At 48.8% G+C, this 22,562-nt stretch overlaps 1 protein-coding gene across 1 annotated transcript in view; it reads left to right on the top strand.

The window, feature by feature from the left end:
• The window catches only part of DGAT1 (diacylglycerol O-acyltransferase 1), a 151,983-nt gene that overhangs the window by 76,828 nt on the left and 52,593 nt on the right, over positions 1 to 22,562 (top strand). The window contains exons 4-8 of the mRNA XM_078686451.1: positions 3,027 to 3,112; positions 7,694 to 7,746; positions 17,555 to 17,660; positions 19,440 to 19,568; positions 21,742 to 21,816. Of these exons, the coding sequence (XP_078542577.1) occupies positions 3,027 to 3,112; positions 7,694 to 7,746; positions 17,555 to 17,660; positions 19,440 to 19,568; positions 21,742 to 21,816 (449 nt within the window). The remainder of the gene's footprint in view (positions 1 to 3,026; positions 3,113 to 7,693; positions 7,747 to 17,554; positions 17,661 to 19,439; positions 19,569 to 21,741; positions 21,817 to 22,562) is intronic.

The following is a 22,562-nucleotide window of genomic DNA, read 5'->3' as shown; positions in this document are numbered from 1 at the left end:
CTAGACTGTTCAAGATAGGCTGTGCCGGAAAAGCGCTGGGCTGCGTGAGACTTGCCTGCATCCCCCAGAGCGCTGTGATCCCTGAAGCGCTACTGTCCCTCAAGCGCTGTGCTGCCCTGTGCCCCGGTGCCGTGCCTCCTCGGCGCTGTGACTCTGTCACGCGGTATCCCCGGACTAACAGCTGCAGCCCGGGCTCTCCTGAGGGTCCTTTGAAGAGCCGCCTCTTTACCCCCGAGCGCTGTGGCTGGAGCGCTTGCTGCCGATCACCGCGCCCGACCCGATTGTGAAGGGATCCCACGGCGGCCTCCAGAGCTTGAGGAAGGCCGCCGCGTATTTTAGTCAGGCCTCGCTAGGCCTGAAGCTTCTGCCGACCTGCCTCACGTGACGGGGGCGTCGGAAGAGACTCCGCCCCCGCCGCGCTCCTATTGGCCGCTGACGATGCGCCCCTGCAGGCCGCACTGCTATTGGCGGCTGCGGGCGCACCTCCTCCCTGCCGTCGCCTGATTGGTCCTGGGCCCGAGGAAGCCTGTGTAGGCCCGAGACCGGGAGAGGCGCCGGCACGAACGCTCCGGAGGAGCCCGAGAGCCCCCACCTGCCAGCTCAGGCCCCCGGAGGGCCTAGAAACCACCCGAAGGCCCACGGGAGGGCAGGGGGGCCCTCCCATCCTGCCCGAACCAACGCAAGGGCTCCGTTGGGAGCCGAAGAGACCAGGTAACCCCCGGGGAGCCGAGCATAAGGCCAGAGGAGGCCCCGAGTTTGCCCTCCCCTGGGGCACTTTGTTGATGGGCCCCATTGGCCCTTGTTAGCCCAAAGAGAGCCCCCTGAACGGGGCCAAGACTTTGGTAGACCCCTGGATCTGGGGCTAGTTAAGTTAACCCCTGTCTGGGGTAAAGTGGAACACCGGACCCTGTGGCTTTACGAGTGGTCCATTCTGGAGATCTGAACTGCTCCTTTTAGGCCGGATAGGTGGTTTACTCATGCCTGATGTGATGTTTATTTCTGCCTAATGCATGGTCTGCTCACCTACTGAAATGGTTATTCTGGCCTACTACAATGTTTTATGAATGCCCACAGTTATCTCCTAAATTGCTCCTGTGATGATGTTTATTGCTCAGTAAAGAAATGTTATTCGAATGTCTCTATAAGGAATTCCTTGCAGGTGCTGACTGGGAGCAAGTCTGATGCCAGGCTTCCAGTTTTTTTTACTATTTACTATTTATCTATTTATGTATTTATGGCTGAGCAATGCAGAATATGTGCTTTTAAGAAAAGGTAATGAGTTATCACTACAGTGGTTTTTGATTGCCCTGATCTTGCTCTTAGATAAAACTTATGTATTTGAATCAAACATACTGGTGTGGTCTCAGTCTTTGCTTGCATTGGTTGTCTCAGTGGATGCGTGTGCTGTGCAGTTGCTTAACACCTGAGCTTTCGGGTGCCTACCCGCTCGAGCCAGGCTACCCCCGGGGATCTGGTGAACCCAGTTCCTACAGAGGGCATCGCTTACTCAGCCACCTGTGGCGGTGAGGGTACCGGGGAACTGTAAAGTCTCCTAATTTGAAGATCCATTTGGGATCTAAATCATCTTTTGCTGCCAGTTGTGATAAAACACCAAATGGAGCTCAGCTTTTCCTTTGGATCTGAGGGTCCATCCAGTCTAACCTCTGGGCACTGTGCTGCTGGAGGCCTCCTGCAGGGAGAAATTGACTAAGCCTCTCCCTGCTGACTGTTAAGAGTCCGGATAATGTTCTCCAACTCTGCAGACTTGGCCTGGTTACTCCTGCGTCTTTGTTGCATCCCAGTTTTCTCTAGCAGGTCCTTCTCCTGACGACTCCTCCACCTTCGCATTTTAGGCCATTGTTCGTGCGGTGCAGTTAAGGGCGCCACCTGGTCAGTGATTGTACAGGCTCACCAAGAAATGTATAAGGAGACTGGGTGTCCAAGCAGGTTATCAACTAAATGCCTCTTAGTACCCAGCTGTTTACTATCTCTTTCTCAGCTATTTTCCCTTTCTTGATTGTTTAGCTGTTGTGTCCTGAAAAGAGCAATGTTATACAGTCCTTAATCTCCACTTTTAGTATTCTAAATTCTTATCTGTGCCAATGAGTACTGGCAATATTTTAGCTGGACACATAAGAAATGAAAAGAGGAGTTACATCACAGCATAAACACACAGCAGCCTCCATTAAGATGTGAAGATGAACTACTTTAGGATTAAAGGCAAATGAATAAGGCGTTACTTGTTCCAGAGGAAAAAAAGCTGTTGAAAACAATTGCCAGTAAACTAGTCAAAGCATCTATCCTTGCAAGATTATGCTACAGAGTTGATTTGTAGCTCTTATGGAGGCATTCTGGGAATAGTGTTGGGTCTCTTCCACCACCTTGTATTGTGTGTATGCGATTGGTTTGACCAAGAGTGACACAAAGAAAATTTCTCTAAGATACTCTGAAGTAACCTCTTTTTCACATAAAGTATGACAAATGCCTGGAATTGGAGGGCAACATTATTGACCACTCAAAATAGGCGGGAAAGGAATCCGCTGCAAATAGCAAACACATGACTGCATTAGGACGTCTACCGTGTTAAAGACTGGATTGGCTCCACTGTCGGTCAGTGTTTCTGTGTTGGTTACGTGCTCAGCCGCTATTCCTCTCCACAAACACTAAAAGGAAAAAAATAGTAATGCATTAAGCTGGACACTGGGATGCAGCAAAAACACTAACCAGCAGGACAAGAAGTTCTTTCTGTAGCAATAAATGAGAATTGTCCACTTCTAAAAGTCCTGTGTAGTGGTTTAAGAATGCAGTGCCATCAGATCCATCATTGCTGAAAACCAGCCTTGACATTGCAGAGAAATTGTTCATAAATTGAGATTTGATTGTTTGAGTGACTTGTGGTTTGTCCTGCTTTCATTGGAAAAATACGTGTTCTCATTTCTTGTCTGCCTCCGATCCTGTGCCGGTTTCTTTCTCCTCGTTGATCAGAGCAAAGTTTCAAGTACTTACTATTTGTCCTTTCGTTACAGATACGGAATTCTGGTTGATCCCATACAAGTCGTGTCCCTGTTCGTCAAGGATCCCTACAGCTGGCCGTCACTTTGTCTCATCATTGGTGAGTCCTTGAGTGAGAAGTTTTAGTTACCGAATGCTATGTTGGTGCAGTCTTGCAGTACTTCATCTTTTGGCAGCTGGTGTTAGGGCTAGAAAAAGTGAACCTTTTAAAGTGATTGAAAGACTTGATTTATCTAACTAATAAAGGGCATCTAAGTCCTCTATTCTCTATTAAGAAGTCATTGCTCCATGGTGGTAGTTCAGAGCATTTACAGTATACAAGTTGGGGTCAATTCTTTTTAACACAATTTATTGGTTTAAAACAAATTCCTGATCGACAGGTGCAAGGCCACTGTTCTCACATGAACTGTTGACTTCTTATCCATGTACCCTTGACACTCCGTAAACCTCCCTCTTCCCTTCCCACTTCAGCAGGTACAGAGAGGGACTATAGCTACCACTAGTATGCAAAAATCTATTGTCCAACACCCAGTCCTCTTTCACATGTTGGGAAACGGTTTCCTCTCGAACCCTTTTACAATATTTCAATGGCAACATATATATGTATTACTTCATAATCTTTATACCAGCAAAGAGTTGACATCTGTAATGTTCTAGGGCTTTGCATCTGTCCAAATCGTATATGTGGGTTGCAGATGTTTGTATTCTTTTTAAATATTTTGGTCCTAAGATGCATTGTCAGCATCTCCATGGCTGCTATGACCACATTCTTCTCATCCAGTTGTCAATTTATGGTGGCATTGTGTTTTTTTCTAGTTTGCTGCTATTTCCTGGGTAGATGCTAATGACATGCGAGTTGCCAATATCCAACTATTTGTCATAAGTCCTTTCGTAGAACAGGGGAGTAGGCCCAGTGGTGCTCCGTTTAGATGGTTTAATAATTCCTTCCAATGTACCTTCAAACACTGGTGTGACCACAAACAATTTCTCAAAAAGGCATGAGTTATCTCAATCCTAATTTTCTAATCTATGGTTTAACACTAGGGGTGGATTTTAAAATGAGACTTTCTGGATTGTCTATCCCATAGGTTTTCTTACAATTCTCAAACGGTCTTGCCTTAACTGAAAAGGCCTCCTAACATCCTACTATCCCTGTCTTCTGTTTCAGAGAATTTACACTGACCCCATTTAGAGTCAGTGTCAAGTCTCGTTTCCGGATGTATGGGGGTGAAAGGGTCCAAGGAAATGGAAGTGTTGCAATCCCTTCTTCTCTAGATGTCTCATACCATATTTCCTTCAGAGGTCTCATGTCAGACATAACCAACCCTGGGTCTGATGTTTGGGTACCAAAATCTATCCCATATCAGACTGTCCCTCATATCTCATCCGTTTGCTTTTCAATGACTTGTAGCACCTGTTCAAACACTATCCTGAGTTGAGCGGACGTTTAAATACTTCTTGCTGAGTCCGTCCCTCTCTGTGGCTTTTTATAAGAGGTTTTCTGAGATAATTGGAGTTTTTTCCCATTTCATATGAAAGTGTTACCAGCAGACTTAATTTCTGTTCAATTTTGTCTGGTAATCTAAATTGGAATTGCCTGGAACAGGTACCATAATCTTAGAAAGAAGTTCATTTTTATTACCACAATACTGCCCAGCCGTGATATACACATAGTTTCCCGTCTTTTGAGGTTTCTCCTTATTTCTTTAAAATGTTCTGGGTTGTTATCCTTAAAGACTGTAATGATGGATTACATTGATCCTGAAGTACTTAATCTTCTGATTGTATCAAGAAACAAAATGATGGGTGGAATGCTTGAATCTATCTCAGCCACTGGTAGTCACTCTGGCCGCACCCAATACTTTTTCGTATACTTTAGTCTATCTTACGGAGTGTATTCCTGTTTCTTGGCATATTTTTTGAGCTGAGGATTCAGCCACCAAAACAGTATGGACCGGGAGCATCCAAGCCTGGACACCTTTGAAAAATCAAATTAAGAAGTTCTATCTCCATTCACTATTATTCAGACCCTTGGCCATTTGTAGCCTGCCCAGTATCTTCGACTTCTCTGAATTAGTCCAAATTTGCCTAGCGTGTTACTCGGAAAGGACCATTCCATCCGATCAAATATTTTTTCCATGTCTAAGGCTGAAATCGACTATTTGTGTGCAGCATTTCCAATCAGGTAATGGACCTGACTGATGTCGTCAAACGCTTTCCTAGTAAGCAGTCGTACCATAGGTTCTTGGAGTGATGTCTGACAAAGGTTATCCCCTGCCCCATTGTTTCCAACAACAGATCCTGTAGGTAATCTTGGGTCAGTCCTCCCTACCCTCCTTGTAGCCCAATCAATAACTATAACTGAATCACCGTATACGCAGAAACTCATAGTTGGGAATTAGAAGCACCTAAGTGTGTTCTCACTCCCCTCTCCAACCCCACCCACCAACTTCAGATGCATGTAAATTGACTGTCCTGTAAACTATAGTCTTGCATTAGAGTGAGCTATCCGTTGTGTATATAGACATTGACCTCCTTCTGTTGCTGAGTGAGCAGCGACCTGATTTCATGATGTATTTAGCAGGTGAGCTGCCTCTGCCTTGTTTCCAACCTCTGCAGTCTCGTTCCCATCTGCTGCCAAATGAGTTGGCACTCAGTGTCCGCTGACAGCTCCTTTAATCCCTCTAAGATATCTCATGTATGGCTTCCCCTCCTCGGGGTGCCTGATGACATGAATCTTTCTCTTCAGCTGAAACGCCAATGCAAATGGAAAGACCCTCCTATTGCTACGTCGTCTAGATCTCAGTTCCCTTGTCACCTAGTGCAGTGCCCTCTTTTCAGCATTACCTGTGACAAATCATGGTACAGTTGCATTCTACAGCCTTGACATTCTATTGCATATCAATGTCTGGGTTCCCATAGTTCCTTCTCCTTTATGGACGAGGGAGACGTTTTTGACAAAGCGGCTCTTGGGTATGCTCCCATATCTGACCTGCATGGAGCTTCTATTGTGTGCTCCAACTATGCTTGCCACCTTTTCAGTTCCACTTTGATGGACATGTCGAACATTCTCCAAAATGTCTCCTCTCCTCCCGTGGCTTCAGACATGTTTCGTATTCTGATGTTATCTCTTCTCAATCTGTCCTCCAGGTTTTTACCTTTTTTTCTTAGCTAACAAAACTCCTCAGATACTGTCAATACAACAGGTTGTGTTTCATACATGGCCACGTTCATTGTTGGTATTGCGTTTCAGCCACTTTCATTTGCACCTTTGAAGCCTGTAGCTGTTCAGAGGATTTGCTCAGTTTTGCTTGTCGGAACAGCCATATTGCTCTGTGTTGTCCTTGGTAAGTGGGCCTGTCTTGACTCTTCAGAATTCCCTTGTACTGTCAGCAGGCACTTTAGGTCCCCCTATTTTAAGGCTCCTTTTCAAGGTTTTTTTATGGCAATATCCTTTTTCCATTTTGAGTCTCTCCTGAGACTTGTGTCCTTGCTTCTCTTTGGTCAGTGTGTGCTTGCTTCACTTCCTTATTGTTTGTCCACCCTTTGGAGCATGGTCCAAGCACTGCGCCCATGCCCAGCGTCCTTCCACTGCTCGCTCTTTCAGAGATACTTTTTTCTTTTAGTGGCGGCACTCCAAATGAGTGCAAGAGTGTACAGGCGCCCCTCCCCCTCTCGTGTGTATTTCACGTGATGCACATGTGCTGCTCTTTATTAGTGCTTGTGCTTTTGCCCCCTCCCAAGAGTGTACCTTCATGTGCTTCACCCCTTGCTGTTTTCCTCCATGTGCTTCTCCCCTCCCAGCTCCATGTTTAGCTGGCTCTCGTCCATTTGCTTCTCTTTGCTTCCCCACCTGCCCCTTCGGATTTCTCCCCCGCTTCTCGTCCCTGCTGCCCTATCCAGCTTTAACTTCTGCCTTCGACACCATCTGCCCACACCCCTGCTTCCCACCCCTCCCAGCAATAATCTGTACAAGCCCACCTTGTGCTCTACCCAGGGCACTGCATATATGCCTTATTCACCCCACCCCCTTCCGTGTTGTTGCTTGCTCTACCCCACTTGCCAGTCAAAAAATAAATAAAAAAGCCTTGACGTGGCCAGCGATAACTACATCATATCGCTTTGTTTTCTAAATTTCAGCCGCGCTGTGGTAAACTTGCTAAAAGACCTCGGCCATGCCAATAGCTCTTGCATCTGCGAGACTTGTTGGCTTTGTCAATCTTTGTTTTAAATTCTATTGTATTTTTATATATTATCAGATCCTGTTGCACGTGGAACTGGTTATATGGGTTACTTAGCCACAAAGAAGAGCGTTAATTACAACTAAACAACTTTTCAACATGGAAGAAGGAAAATGCAATTTGTCAGCTAAAACAAAATAGCTGCTCACCTGTCCTCACACAGGACTGTTGGAGTGAAAGAGGGAGGCTTTACAATGCTCATTTTAACTCGTTCTATAGGAGAATAACAGTTTCTAGGATTATGAAAATGTTTTATTTTCATTAAAGTGGGTGTGGTGAGTTCTTGAAGCATTGACCTAGCCAAGGGTCTCTTAATTTTGACATGGCAGCTATGTAGGGTTTCTGGGTGTGCTTTAGATGTCCTGTTTTCATGTACTGAGAAATGCTATTGACATCAGCCTGCCTATTTTTTATTTAATTTCTTCCTTTTTTTCCTCCAGTGTCTAATGTCTTTATTGTAGCTGCTCTGCACTTAGAAAGGAAACTGGCAACGGTAAGCTAACTTCAGGTGCAATAGTGTTAAAGTAAGTGTGTTGACCCATCTTCATTAGCTAGGGTTGTTAACTTTATGAAAGAAAAGAAAATTAGCTTTGTTTACATTTTGTGACTCTACAAGGCTAAAAATATGTTCAGTATTCTTTTGTATCCATGTGTTATGCCTATGTTTGCTTTGATAATCATCTGGAAATAATTTTGACGACTCTCAAATACTTAGAAAATAATTTTCTAATGTGTTTGCTGTTTTAGCTTAAGATTTGAAAAGTGAAAATAACAAATTACCGTTTTCCCTGATTTGGTTCCATCCATGGGCGTAAACATGCAGGCCATGAAACGTAGATGTCGACCCTGTACACCGTAGTAACTGCATACCATGATGCACCACAATGTAAACATTGTTTACCATGAATCCTTTTCCCCACAGGCTATTACAATGCAGTCATTACAACGACTGCGTTGTAACAACGCATACCATTACCCGCAAGTCATAACGACTTGTGAAGGGGTCAGAAGGTGTTGGAATGTAAATCCAACACCTTCCCTACTGTTGCACAGACTGGAGTTGGAATAGTAAATAATACTATTCCACCATCCAGCCATCCCCCCCCCCCACCCCCACTGCAAGTCGTTGTAATGACTTGGGGAGAAAATGAATGCGTTTTGAGGAGGCATGTTCGCTCCACAGCACTCTGCGTCTACGTGTGCTGTTCATGGAGTAAGACTGGGTACTGCTCTAAGGGAGCATCTTCATTTTTGGCCGGGCCCAGCCCTGGCACCAGTAGAGATCCTAGACTGGTGCCAGGGATTTAGTTTGACGACAAGTTAAACGAGAGCCCCATTGAAGCAAACCAAGCCAGCAGCTCTATTTGCGCCCATATGATTTATATGATCAACGACATCATTGGCGCCAGCCAATTTTCCTCTTGCAGACAAAATCTTGACTTTTGCACTAAAACCAGTGGCAAACTTTGAGGAATAACCTCTACCAGAGACCTTGCATAGGTCTCAAAATATTTCCTGAATTTATTGGTAAAAGCATATATTGCACTACTCAGCACTACACTACAACGGTTCTGGTGCGAACAGTGTTAGAAAGGAAGATTAGAAAGCTGCTAACCCTGCGCACTTCAGAACAAACTTTTCCATTGAAGCAAGTGGTCCTGTGGGGCCTCCTTTCTGTCCTTCTGGTTCTCATGAGATTTCCTTTTCATAAGATTGCTCTTCCCACGTGATTTCCTTCTCTTCATACCTCCTTGGCTCCCTTTGCTTCTTACCTTGACAAACTCCTGGTGGTGCATTCTACAGATCACCTTTTTATGGAATTGGCAGCAGTGATGCCAGCCTAGTGTCCCCATTGCCAGAAAGATGACCTCTTCTATTGCCCCCACTACATTAGGAGATAATCCTAGCCCAGTGGTTGAGGAAGTTTGCATGTGTGCTGCGTCCAGCACCACTCCGACTGAGGGCTGGCTAGCGCTAAAGGAACATCGTTATTGGGTAGGGTTAGGAATCCCTTCCTCTGTTCCTGAAGTGACTTGTTTCAGGCAGCTTAGGTGACCAATGGGAGTATTTGGGAGTAGACTGGACCTAAACCATCAAAGGGAGTTGGGGAGGAGATTGGAGGAGCAGCGTTGATTATTCGTTGAGGAGCATGGACAGTCAACTGGTAACAAATTCATGGTGCTGTAGCTCAGATGATAGATTAAAATGCAGGGAGTTGGGGGGGCGTGGTTTCGGTGCCGACCGGGATGGCTGCGTGAGCGAGTTGCTCCGCGCCGTGTCCCGTCTTTTCTCCTGCCAAACGTCGCCCCGTGTCGCCTGGTGGCTGGGAATGTGGATCGGAGGGGGCGCTGACCACCTGGAGAGCGTTTGACCCCGGTCGGAACTCTGGCTGCTGAGTGCGGGAGGACGTAGTGCTCGGCTCACTCCGGCGAGCAAACAAAGGAAAGATGGCGGCGCCGACTGCGCGATAGCTCCGGGAGCGGAGCGGTGAGGGGCACCGGAGCAGCTGCAGGCGCCTGTGGAACCCTCGAGCGGCGGCGGGTAGAGCGGTGACCCATAGGAGCGGGCCCCGAGTGCGGAGGAGGTCGGAGGGGGTTTGCCGGCAGGAGGGGCCCCCCCTCCCCCACCCGATCCCTCGGTCAGCGCGAAAGCGGAGCCTGGGATTGCGCTGTGCCGGCGGAGGCACTGCTGAACTGTGTGGCTGCTCGCCCACCGGCCGGACCGCAGTGGGGGCCGACGGCACACGGAGGTGTGCGGCAAGCAGCTGGGGCGCTGGGAGGGGGACCACCCAAGGCGCCTGACCTTCCCGGGACACAAGCAGACAAGGCGGTGGCCGCGAGCCCGGACCTTGGCAGGGGTCCCGCCCGGTGGAGGGCAAGGTTACGCCGAACTGCCAACGAGGTGCTGGGCCCCACCGTGCATGGTGCTTCACGGAGACCAGTGTTGCCAGGAGCAGTGTGTTCAGTGTGCCCTGGAACCCAATTAACTCACTGGCAGCCTCTTCAGTGGAATCTGCTCCCCCTAGCCCTGGTGGGCCTAGCGGACGTTCTGTGAGTGGCTGAGGGCAGCATGGAATGCTCTTCCGAATTGGACACTGTCGGATGACCGGGAGTGGGGTGCTGCTGGCGCCACGAGTTCCCGCTTGACCTGGGGATTGGTGAGCCGCGCTAGTTGGGACACTCCGCTGAGCGTTTCTGGTGAGCCTGGACATTGTCCGAGGGGGCGGCTTGAGTGGCTGAATACCTGCACACAAGATGGCCGCGCAGGGAATTGGCGCCGCCGAACCGCCTGAAAGGGGAAGCCGGGGGCCGGAGGATGTGAGTGGCGGTTTCCCAACGGAGGCCTCAACACAGGAAATGAGGCTAAACCTCCGCCTTGATGCTATCTTGGCCGCGATCACTGCTACGAAGGATGAGCTGCACCAAGATATTGCGCAGGTGGCGTCCGGGCTGGGCCTGCTGAGAGCGGACCACGCCAAGCTCTCTGACCGTGTGAAATCCAACGAACTGCTGCTCCAAGAGCTGAAACCGGCGGTGGTCACGGCGGAGCATAAACTTGATGACGTTATCCGTCGACTGGCGAATCTGGAGCGTCGCACAGAGGACGCGGAAGGACGCAACCGCCGGAACAACGTGCGGGTGGTGGGGCTGCCAGAGAAAATTGAGAAGGGTGATGCAGTGGCCTACTTGGAGGACTGGTTCCGCACAGTGGTGGCGCCGGAGGGCCTTTCCCCCTTCTTCTCCCTGGAAAGAGCGCACAGGGTGCCCGCGAAGCCTCCCCTGGAGGGCCGACCGCCCCGACCGATGGTGGCCAGACTGCTGCACTATAAGGACCGAGATCTGCTGATCCAAAGGGCGAGAGATCGTGGGCCCTTCCAGGTGGACAACAGTAAGGTGACGTTATTTCCGGACTATACGCAAGAGGTGCAGAGGAGCAGGGCCTCTTTTCTGTCGGTGAAAAAAGAGCTGAGAGAGGAAGGGGATCAATACTCCTTGCTTTTTCCGGCCAAGCTGCGGATCATCGTTGATGAGAGGACGCACTTTTTCCAAACACCTGATGAAGCGTGGTCCTGGCTGGAACTATATCGTGCAGGGACGGATCGGGCACACAGGCCCGCAAGGGATCGGGAGCAACCGGTCAGGGTCAGGAAGTCGCAGCGCATCCGCTCCCGGAATAGGCGCCAACGGACCGAGCGTGAGGCGCAAATGCTGGCAGATAGACAGAGTGCGTTGGAGGCCACGGCGAACATCACAGGCTCACAACGAGATGACGCCTCCAGGGGCTCGGCTTCGGAGGGCGAAGGTGAAGGTGAGAAGACCGGCGATGAAGACTTGGAGGCGGGGGGAGCGCAGGGGCCGGAGGTTACCCCGCAAACATCGGATGGTATCTTTAATGGGTGATGCTCGTGGTTGCTGAACTTTTTGTCAGGCCTGGACGCTCCTGACCTCTTTTGGACTGCCAGGTATGGGGCTGCATTAGCAGCATTGGGCTGTGGGCGCGGGGTGGTTGCTCTGTCGTCCTGGTTCGGAGCTCCATAGTCCTCTTTAGACCCTTAAGGTCTTCTGTGGTGTCGACCACAGATTAGTGTGATGTGTTGGGTGTTTGAGGTTTGGAACGGGGCTGAAGCTGGGTTACTAGGCCCTGTCCTGGGGAGAGGGGGAGTGGGAGTTATGGGGTGTGTTTTGAAGGGGTTGTTCAATTGCTGCAATGCGGGTCACATTTCTTGGCGAGCGCCACTGTTGGGACTGATGCTCTATGGGGACGTTACCTAATTTGAAATGTGTCACATGGAATGTCCGAGGAATTCGAACTATGGTTAAGCGCCACAAAGTACATGCCTACTTGGTGAGGCGGGGCGTTCAGATAGCGATGCTTCAAGAGACTCACTTGACACAGCAGGAATGTGAGGCGTTACAGAGGAGGTGGCGGGGTCAGGTGTTTGGCACGACTTACTCAGCATTTGCCAGAGGGGTGTTAATATGAATCAGAGCGGGCACGCCATTCCAAGTCACGAGTCAGAAGATTGATCCGGAGGGTCGTTATGTGGTGGTGGAAGGGAGGCTGTGTGGTAGGGAAGTGGTGCTGTGTAACATCTATGCCCCCAACGCTGATCAAGCTCATTTCTTTGAGGGATTGTCGCGCTCACTGGCGTACTATTTGGCGGGCCCGATATTGCTGGCGGGGGATTTTAACTCTATTTCGGATGTGCTGTTGGACAGGTCACACCCGCCTTTGGTAGACTCCCCAGTGCGCAGACTTGCGACTCATAGGCAGGACTGGCAGGTGAGGTGGGGCTTGGTGGATGTATGGCGGGCGCAGCACCCCGAAACTCGAGATTACTCCTACTTCTCAGCACTGCATGATCTGCATGTTCGATTGGATTCGGTGCTGTGTTGTGAGTCTCTGGCGCAGGTGGTGACTCACTCCGAGTACTTGTCTAGAACCATCTCGGACCATAACCCACTGCTGATCTCTGTGCAGTGGCAGTTGGCGAGGTCGGCGATCCCTACGTGGAGACTTCGTCCAGAGACGCTGGAGGACCCGGTGTTCTGTGACACGGTCCGACAGGGTATAGACGACTACTTCACGGTCAATGCTGGGTCGACAGCGACTAGAGCGAGTGAATGGGATGCGATGAAAGTGGTGGCGAGGGGGGTATGTATGGGACGGTTTCTGACTGTGAGGGGGACGGTGCTGAATGACCTTGCGAAGGCGGAGGAAGTGCTGAGAGAGGTGGAACGGCGGCGGCCCGAGAAGCCGGAGCTGCAAGACAGCTTGTTGCGTGCCAAGGAGGCGGTGGCGACTGAGACGGAGAGATTGCGGTGCTATGATTATAGGTTGTATGCGGTGAAAGTGCATGAGGAGCGCGATAAAGTGGGCACGCTCCTTGCGAAGCTGGCTGACCCGAACCCTAGAGGTTGTCCGGTAATGAGTGTGCGACTGGAGGATGGGGAGGTGGTCTATTTGCAGTCAGCGGTCCTGGGGCGCTTTCAATCCTACTACACAGGCCTGTACGCCAGCCACCTCGAAGTGGAAGCCACGGACATTAGCGTTTATTTAGATCAGATACCTTTGCCGGTATTGGATGAGGAGGAAGCCCGGGATCTGGGGGACCCTGTCACCCTGGCAGAAATCAGAGGGGCGATTAGTCATATGGCGCGGAACAAGACCCCTGGGGTTGATGGGTTGCCGATCGAGTTTTATGCCAAATTTATGGAGGTACTGGCACCCAGACTGCAGGTTGTGTATGCGGAGGCGAAACAATTGGGGCGGTTGCCTGACTCTATGACGGAGGCGCTGGTTGTGCCCCTGCTGAAGCCGGGCAGGGATGCTTTAGAAGTCTCTTCTTATCGTCCGTTGTCTATGCTGACTGTGGACTATAAGATTTTGAGCCGTATCCTAGCCACCCGGCTCTTACTGCTGATGACCTCGTTGGTACATAGGGATCAAGCGGGGTTTATCCCCTCCAGAAGCACCTCGATGAATATCCGTCGGCTGATTGGGGTCATTGATAGTGCTGCCTTGGCGGATCCAGGCCCGGTAGTGCTGTCGGTTGACATTGAAAAGGCGTTTGATAGCTTGGAATGGGATTATTTAGATGGCGTGCTGTTAAAGTTCGGGGTTGGGGAGGGGTTCCGGGGCTGGACGAGAGTGCTCTATTCCGCGGCTAAGGCGCGGGTGCGGCTGGGGACCTTGGTCTCCTCGGTTTATCCGGTCTGTAGGGGCACGAGGCAGGGCTGCTCGCTATCCCCCCTGCTCTTTGCTCTGGCAATGGAGCCCCTAGCGGCACAGGCTAGAACGGGAGTTGTGTTCGACGGCATTGCGCAGGGACTTGACTCGCATTATATATCGTTATATGCCGACGACTTGTTACTGTACCTGGCGGACGCTGGAAGGGCGCGGTGGACATGTTGAGCGGGTTCGGGAGGCTCTCAGGCCTCAGGGTGAACTGGACTAAGACTTGTGTGTTTCCGCTGCGGAAGACCACACTCTGCCCGCAGCTCACGAGGCCGGTGGTATGGGAACCCTCTTGTTTTACTTACCTAGGAGTGCGCATCTACCACGACGCGGCGGACCTCCTTGAGGGGAATGTGGGGCGCTGCATTAGGGCGCTGAGAGGCAGTATGGCCTTTTGGGCCTCCCTCCCGCTGTCTGTACTGGGCCGTGTGGCGCTGTTGAAAATGGTGGCACTCCCGAGGCTCCTCTACTATTTTAGAACGCTGCCGGTGTGGATCCCGCAGAGTGTCTTTAGGGAACTGAAGTCGTTGGTGACTGGCTTTCTCTGGGGCCACGGTCGCAGACGGGTGGCATTGACCACCCTGCTGAGGCCCAAGTGTGAGGGAGGGATGGCCGTCCCCGACTAGGAGTTGTATTATCTGGCAGCGCAGCTCCAGGTCCTGACGCAGAACGTGGCCAGAGAATTCAGGGGGCCTGAAGAAGGCCGGGGGGTCGGCATTCGGAGGCATGTCTTGTCGTCTATTGTGATGCAGCAGAGGCTGGCCAGTAGGGACTTCACGATGGAGGAATGGACATTCAGATTGTGCTGGAACAGGTACATGAAGAGGGCTGGGAAGCGCCGGCCATACGCCCCGGAGATCCCGTTGGGAATGCTCACTGCCTTGCCGCACGGGGGTGACTGGGCCAGATTATTAGAGTGGGAGGACCTGGGCTTGCAGATGGTAGGAGACCTCTATGAGGACGGGGCACTGGCCCCGTTCCAGACCTTACGGGAGCAATATGGCTTGCCGAGTGGAACCTTCTTGCTGCATGCGGCGGTTGTCGCGGCTCTGCAGAAGCATTGGGGGGGCGGATTGGCTGAACCGGAGGTGACGGCGGTGTGCCAATATGTGGTGATGGCAGCGGGCACCGTCAAGGCGGTGACCTGCCTCCACAATAGGATGCTAAACGAAGGTCTGGCCCCGTTAGTTGAGTTGAAGTCGCGCTGGGAGGCCAGCATCGGTAGACAAATCCCGGACGCCGTGTGGGGTCAGGTGCTATACAGGACCTGGAAAGGAACGAGGAACGCGAGATTCCAACAGGTGCATTATTTTGTGATCCATAGGGCATATTTGACCCCGGAGAGGTTGCGTCGACACTTCCAGGTGCTGGGTGCCATGTGCCCCCGATGTTTGGAACCTGGGGCGGATCTTGACCACATGCTGTGGGGTTGCCCGAAATTGGGGGACTACTGGTCCGAAGTAGGGGACCTCTTGAATGCTGTCACAGATCGGGAGGTGAACTTTGACATGGCCGCATGCCTGCTTCTTTGGTTCCCGCACACCAAAAAGACCAAGGTTACGAGCAAATTCATTGGGTTGGGTCTGATACTGGCGCAGCGTGAGATCACTTGGCATTGGAAGTCTAAAGAGGGGCCGTCTGTACGGAGGTGGAGGAATGAATTGGTGAAGTGGTCGAGCTGTGAGAGTGTGTTACGAATGCGCCAGGCGACTAGAACCAGTAATGAGAAGAGCTTGGATCTGGCGCGGTCCTGGGAGTTGGTGGTGCAGGCATTGAGAGACTACTTGACTGAAGGCGAAGAAACTGATCAGTTGTAGGTAGGGATTCCGTGTGACTACTTGCTGGCCAACACTTCCTGATAGCTGTCACCCTGGAGCAGGAGGGGGATGGTGCAACCCGCATTAGCAGCAGTTGGGGGGAGGGTACTGAGAAGGGATCGTAGGTGGGGGTGGATTGCCGGCTAGCGGCAACCTCCCAGAACCGGAGGGCCCAGGAAGGTAGTTGTGATGATTTCGTGATTTGACATTGGAGTGGCCTAGGGTTGGATGGAGAGGGTGGGTAGGTTGTTCTGGGGTAAAAGCAGAAACGAAGCACTACATTTGACCTGTGTCCCGAATAGGGTATGCACCGAGGCACCTCTAGTGAACTGATTTGTTGATGCGCCGCCCAGCCTCCGGGATGTGGGCTAATCGGCTGTGTATTGTATTAATGTCGCACTGTGTGCTGGGTGCCATTGGTGCAGGGGTTGACTTGTTGGATGGTTCTAATCCTGATTCTGCAATAAAAATATATTTAAAAAAAAAAAAAAAAATGCAGGGAGTTTCTTTGTCTGGACCTTCGCTCTGAATATAAGGCATGCAGGACAACCCTCTTGACCCACAGGATATAAGACTCCTTGAGATACCTGGTGAAGTTGAGTAATTTAGAGTCCAAAATCATGCCAACTTAAACTGGGAGCTATACCAACTTTCACAACTCGAAGGATGAACGTGGATTCTTCCCCACTCTGGTGTAAATATGTAGATTTCAGGCCAGTGTGCTTGAGTAACTTTAGAAATATAATTATCCTAGATAAGTGCATTACTTTATCGAGATTATCTCACACACCCGGCACAATTTATTTTATGGTAGCCACGGGCGCCCATATAGCTCTATGTACATTCAGTGTTGATTTTGTAAGACGTTTATAATAAAAACGTTATTTCTGGTAAATTAATTAAAAAAAATATTGCATCACCAAGTGCCAAAATTGATCACAAGAATTTATTTCAAGTTCTGCTGGCACAAATGTTGCATACGTTTGCATCTTGGTGGTTTCCAATAAAAAAGATTTGAAACTAGAAATGAACAAAACAGATATTCTAACCTTTCCATTACTTTTATCTGTAGATTTGGAAGATGCTAGTTGTAAGATTATCTGCCTGGTCCTTCAGCTGCAGGTGGGAAAGATGCAAGTAATACAACTATCTACCTTGACCGTCATTGACTTATTGAGAAGATGCTACTAGTACCACCATCCGCCTGGCCCTTCTCTTGGAAATAGGCAGTTGTTAGCTACATGTACAACTATATGCTGGGCTGTAGCCTGCAGAAGGCGGAAGATGCTACTAGTACCATCATCTGACTGGTCCTCCACCTGTGGATGGGAAAGAGGACTACTAGTGTTCTGCAGATTAGGAAGATGAAACTAGCACAATTATTTGTCCTTCAGAGTCAGTCGGAGGCTGTTTTAAAAATTAAGGCCTGCATCACCTATTTATATTAACATCCACTTGTAAGCTATTTAATGGATTTCCCCCTCTCTTAGCAGAAGCTTTTAGAATGCTGAATCCTGGATAGACCAGACTCCGAAGTTATGCTTAACTACCACTTCGCTGCCCAGCAGTGCATGCGCACAGCCTAAGAATTTTACAGTTAAATTTACCTGGAAGGCAACCTAGCATTTGCAACAGATTGTATTGCAATCCCAGTTATTGTGTGCAGTGAAACATGTGTTAAGGACGGCTTGATTTCAATCACCACTTTATTTCCCCGCAGTTAATGCTTTTCTCGACTCCTTGCAGGGGACCTTCTCGGAGCGCTTTGGGCTGTTCCTCCATACGGTTAACCTCTTGAGCATCCTGTGCTTACCCGTGCTCGTCGTCTTCATGGTCCGCTCCATCACTCCAGGTAAAGCTCTGGATCATGATTGGAACCCACTTCTTGGGTTTGCAGTGGTTGGCAAAGTAGGAAAAGTAAAGTATGTATTTATGTTTTTTGTTGATGGGAACTTGTAAACCTGCATGTGCGTATAAGGTTTGTGTTGCAGTAGATCTAAACTGCTGCGATGGACCGAAGCATCATTGGAAAGAGTAGTGGTCTCAAAAGAAGAGATGAGTCAACAGGGATTTGGGGTATTCAGTGGTCAATCATTCCAAGGGGAGTTCATTCCAGAACTTCTGCCTAGGACACTATGGTGTCATACCCTACAGCAAGCCTGTTTAACAAGGGACGTAAAGAAGTTAGACCATGACTGTCTGAATGGCACCAAAATATGTTCTTGAGAAAAGAAATTGCCTTTCGATTGTGAAAGGATCGGCGAATAATTCACTGGACCTTATATCTGGTATGCTGCATGATTGCAACCAATGCGGCTTGCACTGATCTCCTGAACCTTGCCCCAATTTTGTCATTTTGCAAACTTGCTGCATGATAAAGAATCAAATCGGCTGACATTTCGTAAGCCTTGTTCTGAGTTGTCCAAAGTATAGGTGTAGGAAGGTAGGATCCTTCTGCATGGTTACACCCACTTTTTGCCTGGTGCTAAGCTGTTTTTGACTAGTCTGACTGGGAACCTGCTAATCGGGCCCCCAGTCTATCTGCTTTCTCCCCAAAGAATAAAATAATCTGGGCACCTATTGCCATAAGATAAGGTTCCAAGATTGTTTTTTTATGTTGAAAAATAAGTATTTAATATATATTTAATAAAATTGATTGGAGAACCAGCTCCCAGGTGTACCGTACAGTGTTTGATTTCAAAGACCATTTCTTTGAAGGAGACGCAGGTGGGCCGGTAAGTGGCTTTCCCTTTCAGTATGTACTATATGAATTACTCTGTAAAATTTTACTTTGGAGAAGCTTTTGCCTCTCAAATGTGGGACACCAAAAAATCAGACATAATAGCAGTACATTGTCCGTCTGATCACGTGCATCGCTTGCAGGTGGCTCGCGCCATGTGATACCTGCAAGGTGTTTCTTTGTCCCGTAGAAGTTTGCATTTTAGGGCTTGTAGTTTTGTTTTTGCCATTTTAAGTACAGGCGTAATCTTCTCAGAATGTAAAGTGGTACTTGGTGCTAGCTGAAAGTCTCATCATGCCCCAATTATGTACACACCCTGTGCCAGTGAACTGCCAATCAACTGTTGGGTCCCATACCAGTGACCCCCTGTGTGAGTGCCTGCTCTGTAGAAGATCGAAGATGGCGGCTTTGTCAGAGCCTTTGTTTACTTGAGGCCCCTGCTGCCAGGTGATGGTGTGCTGTAAAGTCATATTTCATCTTCCTAGACTGCATGATCATTCCTGTAGAGTGAGAGCAGTGCTGGTGGCTTGAAGAAGGTGTACAGTCCAGGAGTAGAAGGGATTGCCCTCTCAAACATCAATACTAATTTGTAGCAGTGCCATGGGTATCTGCTACAAAGGATTTTCAGAGAGCACCAAAAATGTGATCGCAGAGTGAGTTCGACTAAAAATAAGGTTGACATTGATGAGGCTATAGCACATAGAAACCTCAGGCTTTCACTCGAAGAGCTATACTCCCTCAAGCCATGTCGCCCTTTACACCACGCTGAAAGGCTTGCATAATACATTTATCTCATGGTACTTACCCTGTATAAAAAAGGACCTCTATTCTATTGCTTCATTAGCACCTAATCTACATTGTTGCATCTGTTTTTTGTTTTTTTTCTCACAGTGGGTGCAATATTTACGCTTGGTATTTATACCATGCTCTTCCTGAAGCTGTTCTCTTACAAGGATGTGAACAGGTGGTGCAGAGAGAAAAGAAACGCGAAGAGCAAGACTCTCACCCGCTCCCTCTCAGGTAAGGAGCCAGGTTGGAATGAATATCAGTGCTGGTATTCAGAAATGTACCCATCTGACCAGCTCAGTTTATGCCTACTATTATTTCTCACATCTCTTTATCCTTTAACTCTTTTTTTTTTTTCTTTTTGAATGTTCTTTTGATATAGTGTCCTATGCCATCGTGCCACTTGGCAGACTTTTCAAATGCAAAATCAAGTCCCGGGCTGCCTGCCTTTGTTTTCTAGCAGGTTATGAAGGTTTAAAGATCCCAGTTGATTATAGGGCCTTTCCAGTGCAGCTGGAGATCTCACTGCTAATGCACCCCTATTACATTCCTTGAAAACCAACTGCCCTGCTTCTCGTTATTCACCAGAACCATACGAGAAGAAGAAGCTGAACTTGTCTGCAGAGGCACTGGGGAAAGAGCGTGTGCTGGCACCCCTCTTCCAGAGCCCTAACTCGGCCTGGAGGGGAGCGTGATTGAGGCAGCCCGCCTGCAACACCACAGTGGGGCTTCCCGTGCCTTGAGCAAGTGCAGTATGTCCTACAGGCTACATAATGCAAACCCTTCCCTCTTCCATCCCTCCACTATCCTTTCCAATCCAAATAACAAACTAACATGTCCACCTCTCAAAATACTTTCATATTTCCCTATACTAATTCACCACTAATCCTTCTTGGATTTTGGGTCCCGGAGTAGAGTGCAACCCGGAGAAAAGCGCGTCAGCAACTCATCAGGGGAGCAAGCTCTATACTAATGCAAACCCTTCCCTCTTCTATCCCTCCACTATCCTTTCCAATCCAAATAACAGACTAACATTTCCACCGCTCAAATTAATTTCATCACCACTAATCCTTTTTGGGTTCCAGAGTAGTGCTACTCGCCAAAAAAGCGCTTTGATGCCTCATATGGGGTAGTAAGTGCTATATAAATGCTATTAAAATTGCAGGTGCCCCCAGTGCTGAGAAGCCATCAAATCTCAGACCCCAACTGATACACATTTCCTAATCCAGTTAACTGTGGGCCCTTCTGCTTAGTTCTGTAACCTGGGCCTTTGAAGTGTCTTGTCCACGCCGCCATGTTCAAGATGATCACATTGTACGACGCCGTCCTGGTGCTGAAGTAGGGTGACTTCCCAACAGGGACAGAACTGACGGATGCATGTTACTGGATCCTGGTACGATCCAAGCACAGGGAGAACAGGTCTTCGATTTGTGGCACCTGGACAGCATCATCTAGAACCCAGAGTGGGTACCAGACCTCGCATTTTGGTAACAGCGCATCTACTCCGATAATCAACATCTTTACTGTAAATATTGATTACTGCAGCAGATTACAGGCATGATTGATAGGCCTAATGTTGCCTCTTACATTCTCATGGCTGCATCTTTCTTTAAATACCTTTTATAGGTATTCCAGTGCTTCAAAAATCTATCAACATAACAATCCTTACCTATGAATGTCCTTTTGGTAATCACGCTAGTAAGGAAACTTTTCACCAGCGCAGACAAAAGTAGGAAGGAAACGCGTATGCCAAATATCAAGGGAACAGCAAGGGGTAATACAACACAGAAGAACCATGGGCCAGATATCTTAAGTAATAATTTGCAAACTCTGTGGAAAATAAACCATAGCGGAGCACTGAAGAGGGGACAGAGCCAGGAACACGCAGCTGGGCAGGTGTTGAGAAGTAGAGCTTCTCCTGTAGAGTTAGGACTGCTCTGGGATCTGAAAAGAGGAACCGGTTGCAGATCCGAGCAGGGGCAGAGAAATTCCAGAAGATGTAAACGTGAGGTGAATCTGTGGAAATCTGGATCCATAACCCCCAGGGCTCCAGGAAACGATCCTTTCCAGGTGTAAGTAAAGTTCTCCATGGACCATGAGGCGTTCGTGTGGTGGTGTGAGCACCTGGACCAGGGTGAAATGTGAACTATGGTTCGCAGTGTGTCTAGGAGTATTCGTTTGCAAACTGGGATAAACTCAGGATGTCCCAAGGAACCCTAGAGCAATCCTCAGAATCCCTTGTGATGGAGGCCCTTGTAAGGTGACCAGTTGGATAACAAACTGACAAGATATGACTCCAAGGAGTATTGCTACCTAAATAACAATTGTTATTTTTTTCTGTTCATTTATTGGTGATAGAAAAGATTATATTTGTCTCTCTAATACCGCTCTATTCTTTGTGTTCTAGTTCCCACCCCGAAAAAAACAAATGCAGACACTGCCTCCAAGGAGGTGTCGTATCCTGGAAATTTGACATATAAAGGTATTTATTGATTTATTTTTGCATACTTGTTGAGCATGAACCAGGTTACTACGGGTATCAGTGGTATGCAATTCATGGGTCTGATCCAGCATGGCTGTGGTCCTTCTTTAGACAAAAGTGGTGGAAGGTTTCGTAATGTGTCGGTGGGAAAACTGGGTAGATGATATATGGTTTCTGCGAAAGGATGCACGACTAAGAAAGTTAGCTAATGTGCATCCGAATATCCGATGTGCTTAGTTCTGTTCCAAGATTGTATCGAAGCTGATGGCGCAATGCTTGTCCACGACTCATCCACACAAAAGGGGAGAATCGCACGTGATGAATCATTCAGTAGAGGATTGTGGACCTCCTGGGATACAGCTCTTGTGCATCAGTATATCCAGCCAGAAGATGGTGGCCACTCTGCCCTATTACAGCAATATGTACATTCCAAACCTCATTCAATGTCTGGAGAGGTTTACAAATGGACTATTGTGACCAGTGTTTGAAGCAAGTATGTCTCAGACCACAAGGCTCACATGCTGTGTACACAGAGAGGCAATCGAAAGAATTGAAATCAGCAATACATAGATCATTGTGCAGAAGGAGCGAGAATGGGTGTTCTAATAATCCACAACGTGCACATATGAGCCAGAATGCCACGTAGGCTTGCTTAACGGTGCCTTGAATTCTTCCTGGTTTTCTGGAGTTGTAGTTTTGGACTTGTCAGAGCTCCAGAAGAGCACAGTTCCAGATTCTGGGGGGCT

The sequence above is a fragment of the Lissotriton helveticus genome, chromosome 4_1 (assembly GCF_964261635.1).
Source record: "Lissotriton helveticus chromosome 4_1, aLisHel1.1, whole genome shotgun sequence".
Lineage (NCBI taxonomy): Eukaryota > Metazoa > Chordata > Amphibia > Caudata > Salamandridae > Lissotriton > Lissotriton helveticus.
The sequence above is the reverse complement of the archived record's forward strand: the minus strand, read 5'-3'. Positions and strand labels throughout refer to the sequence as shown.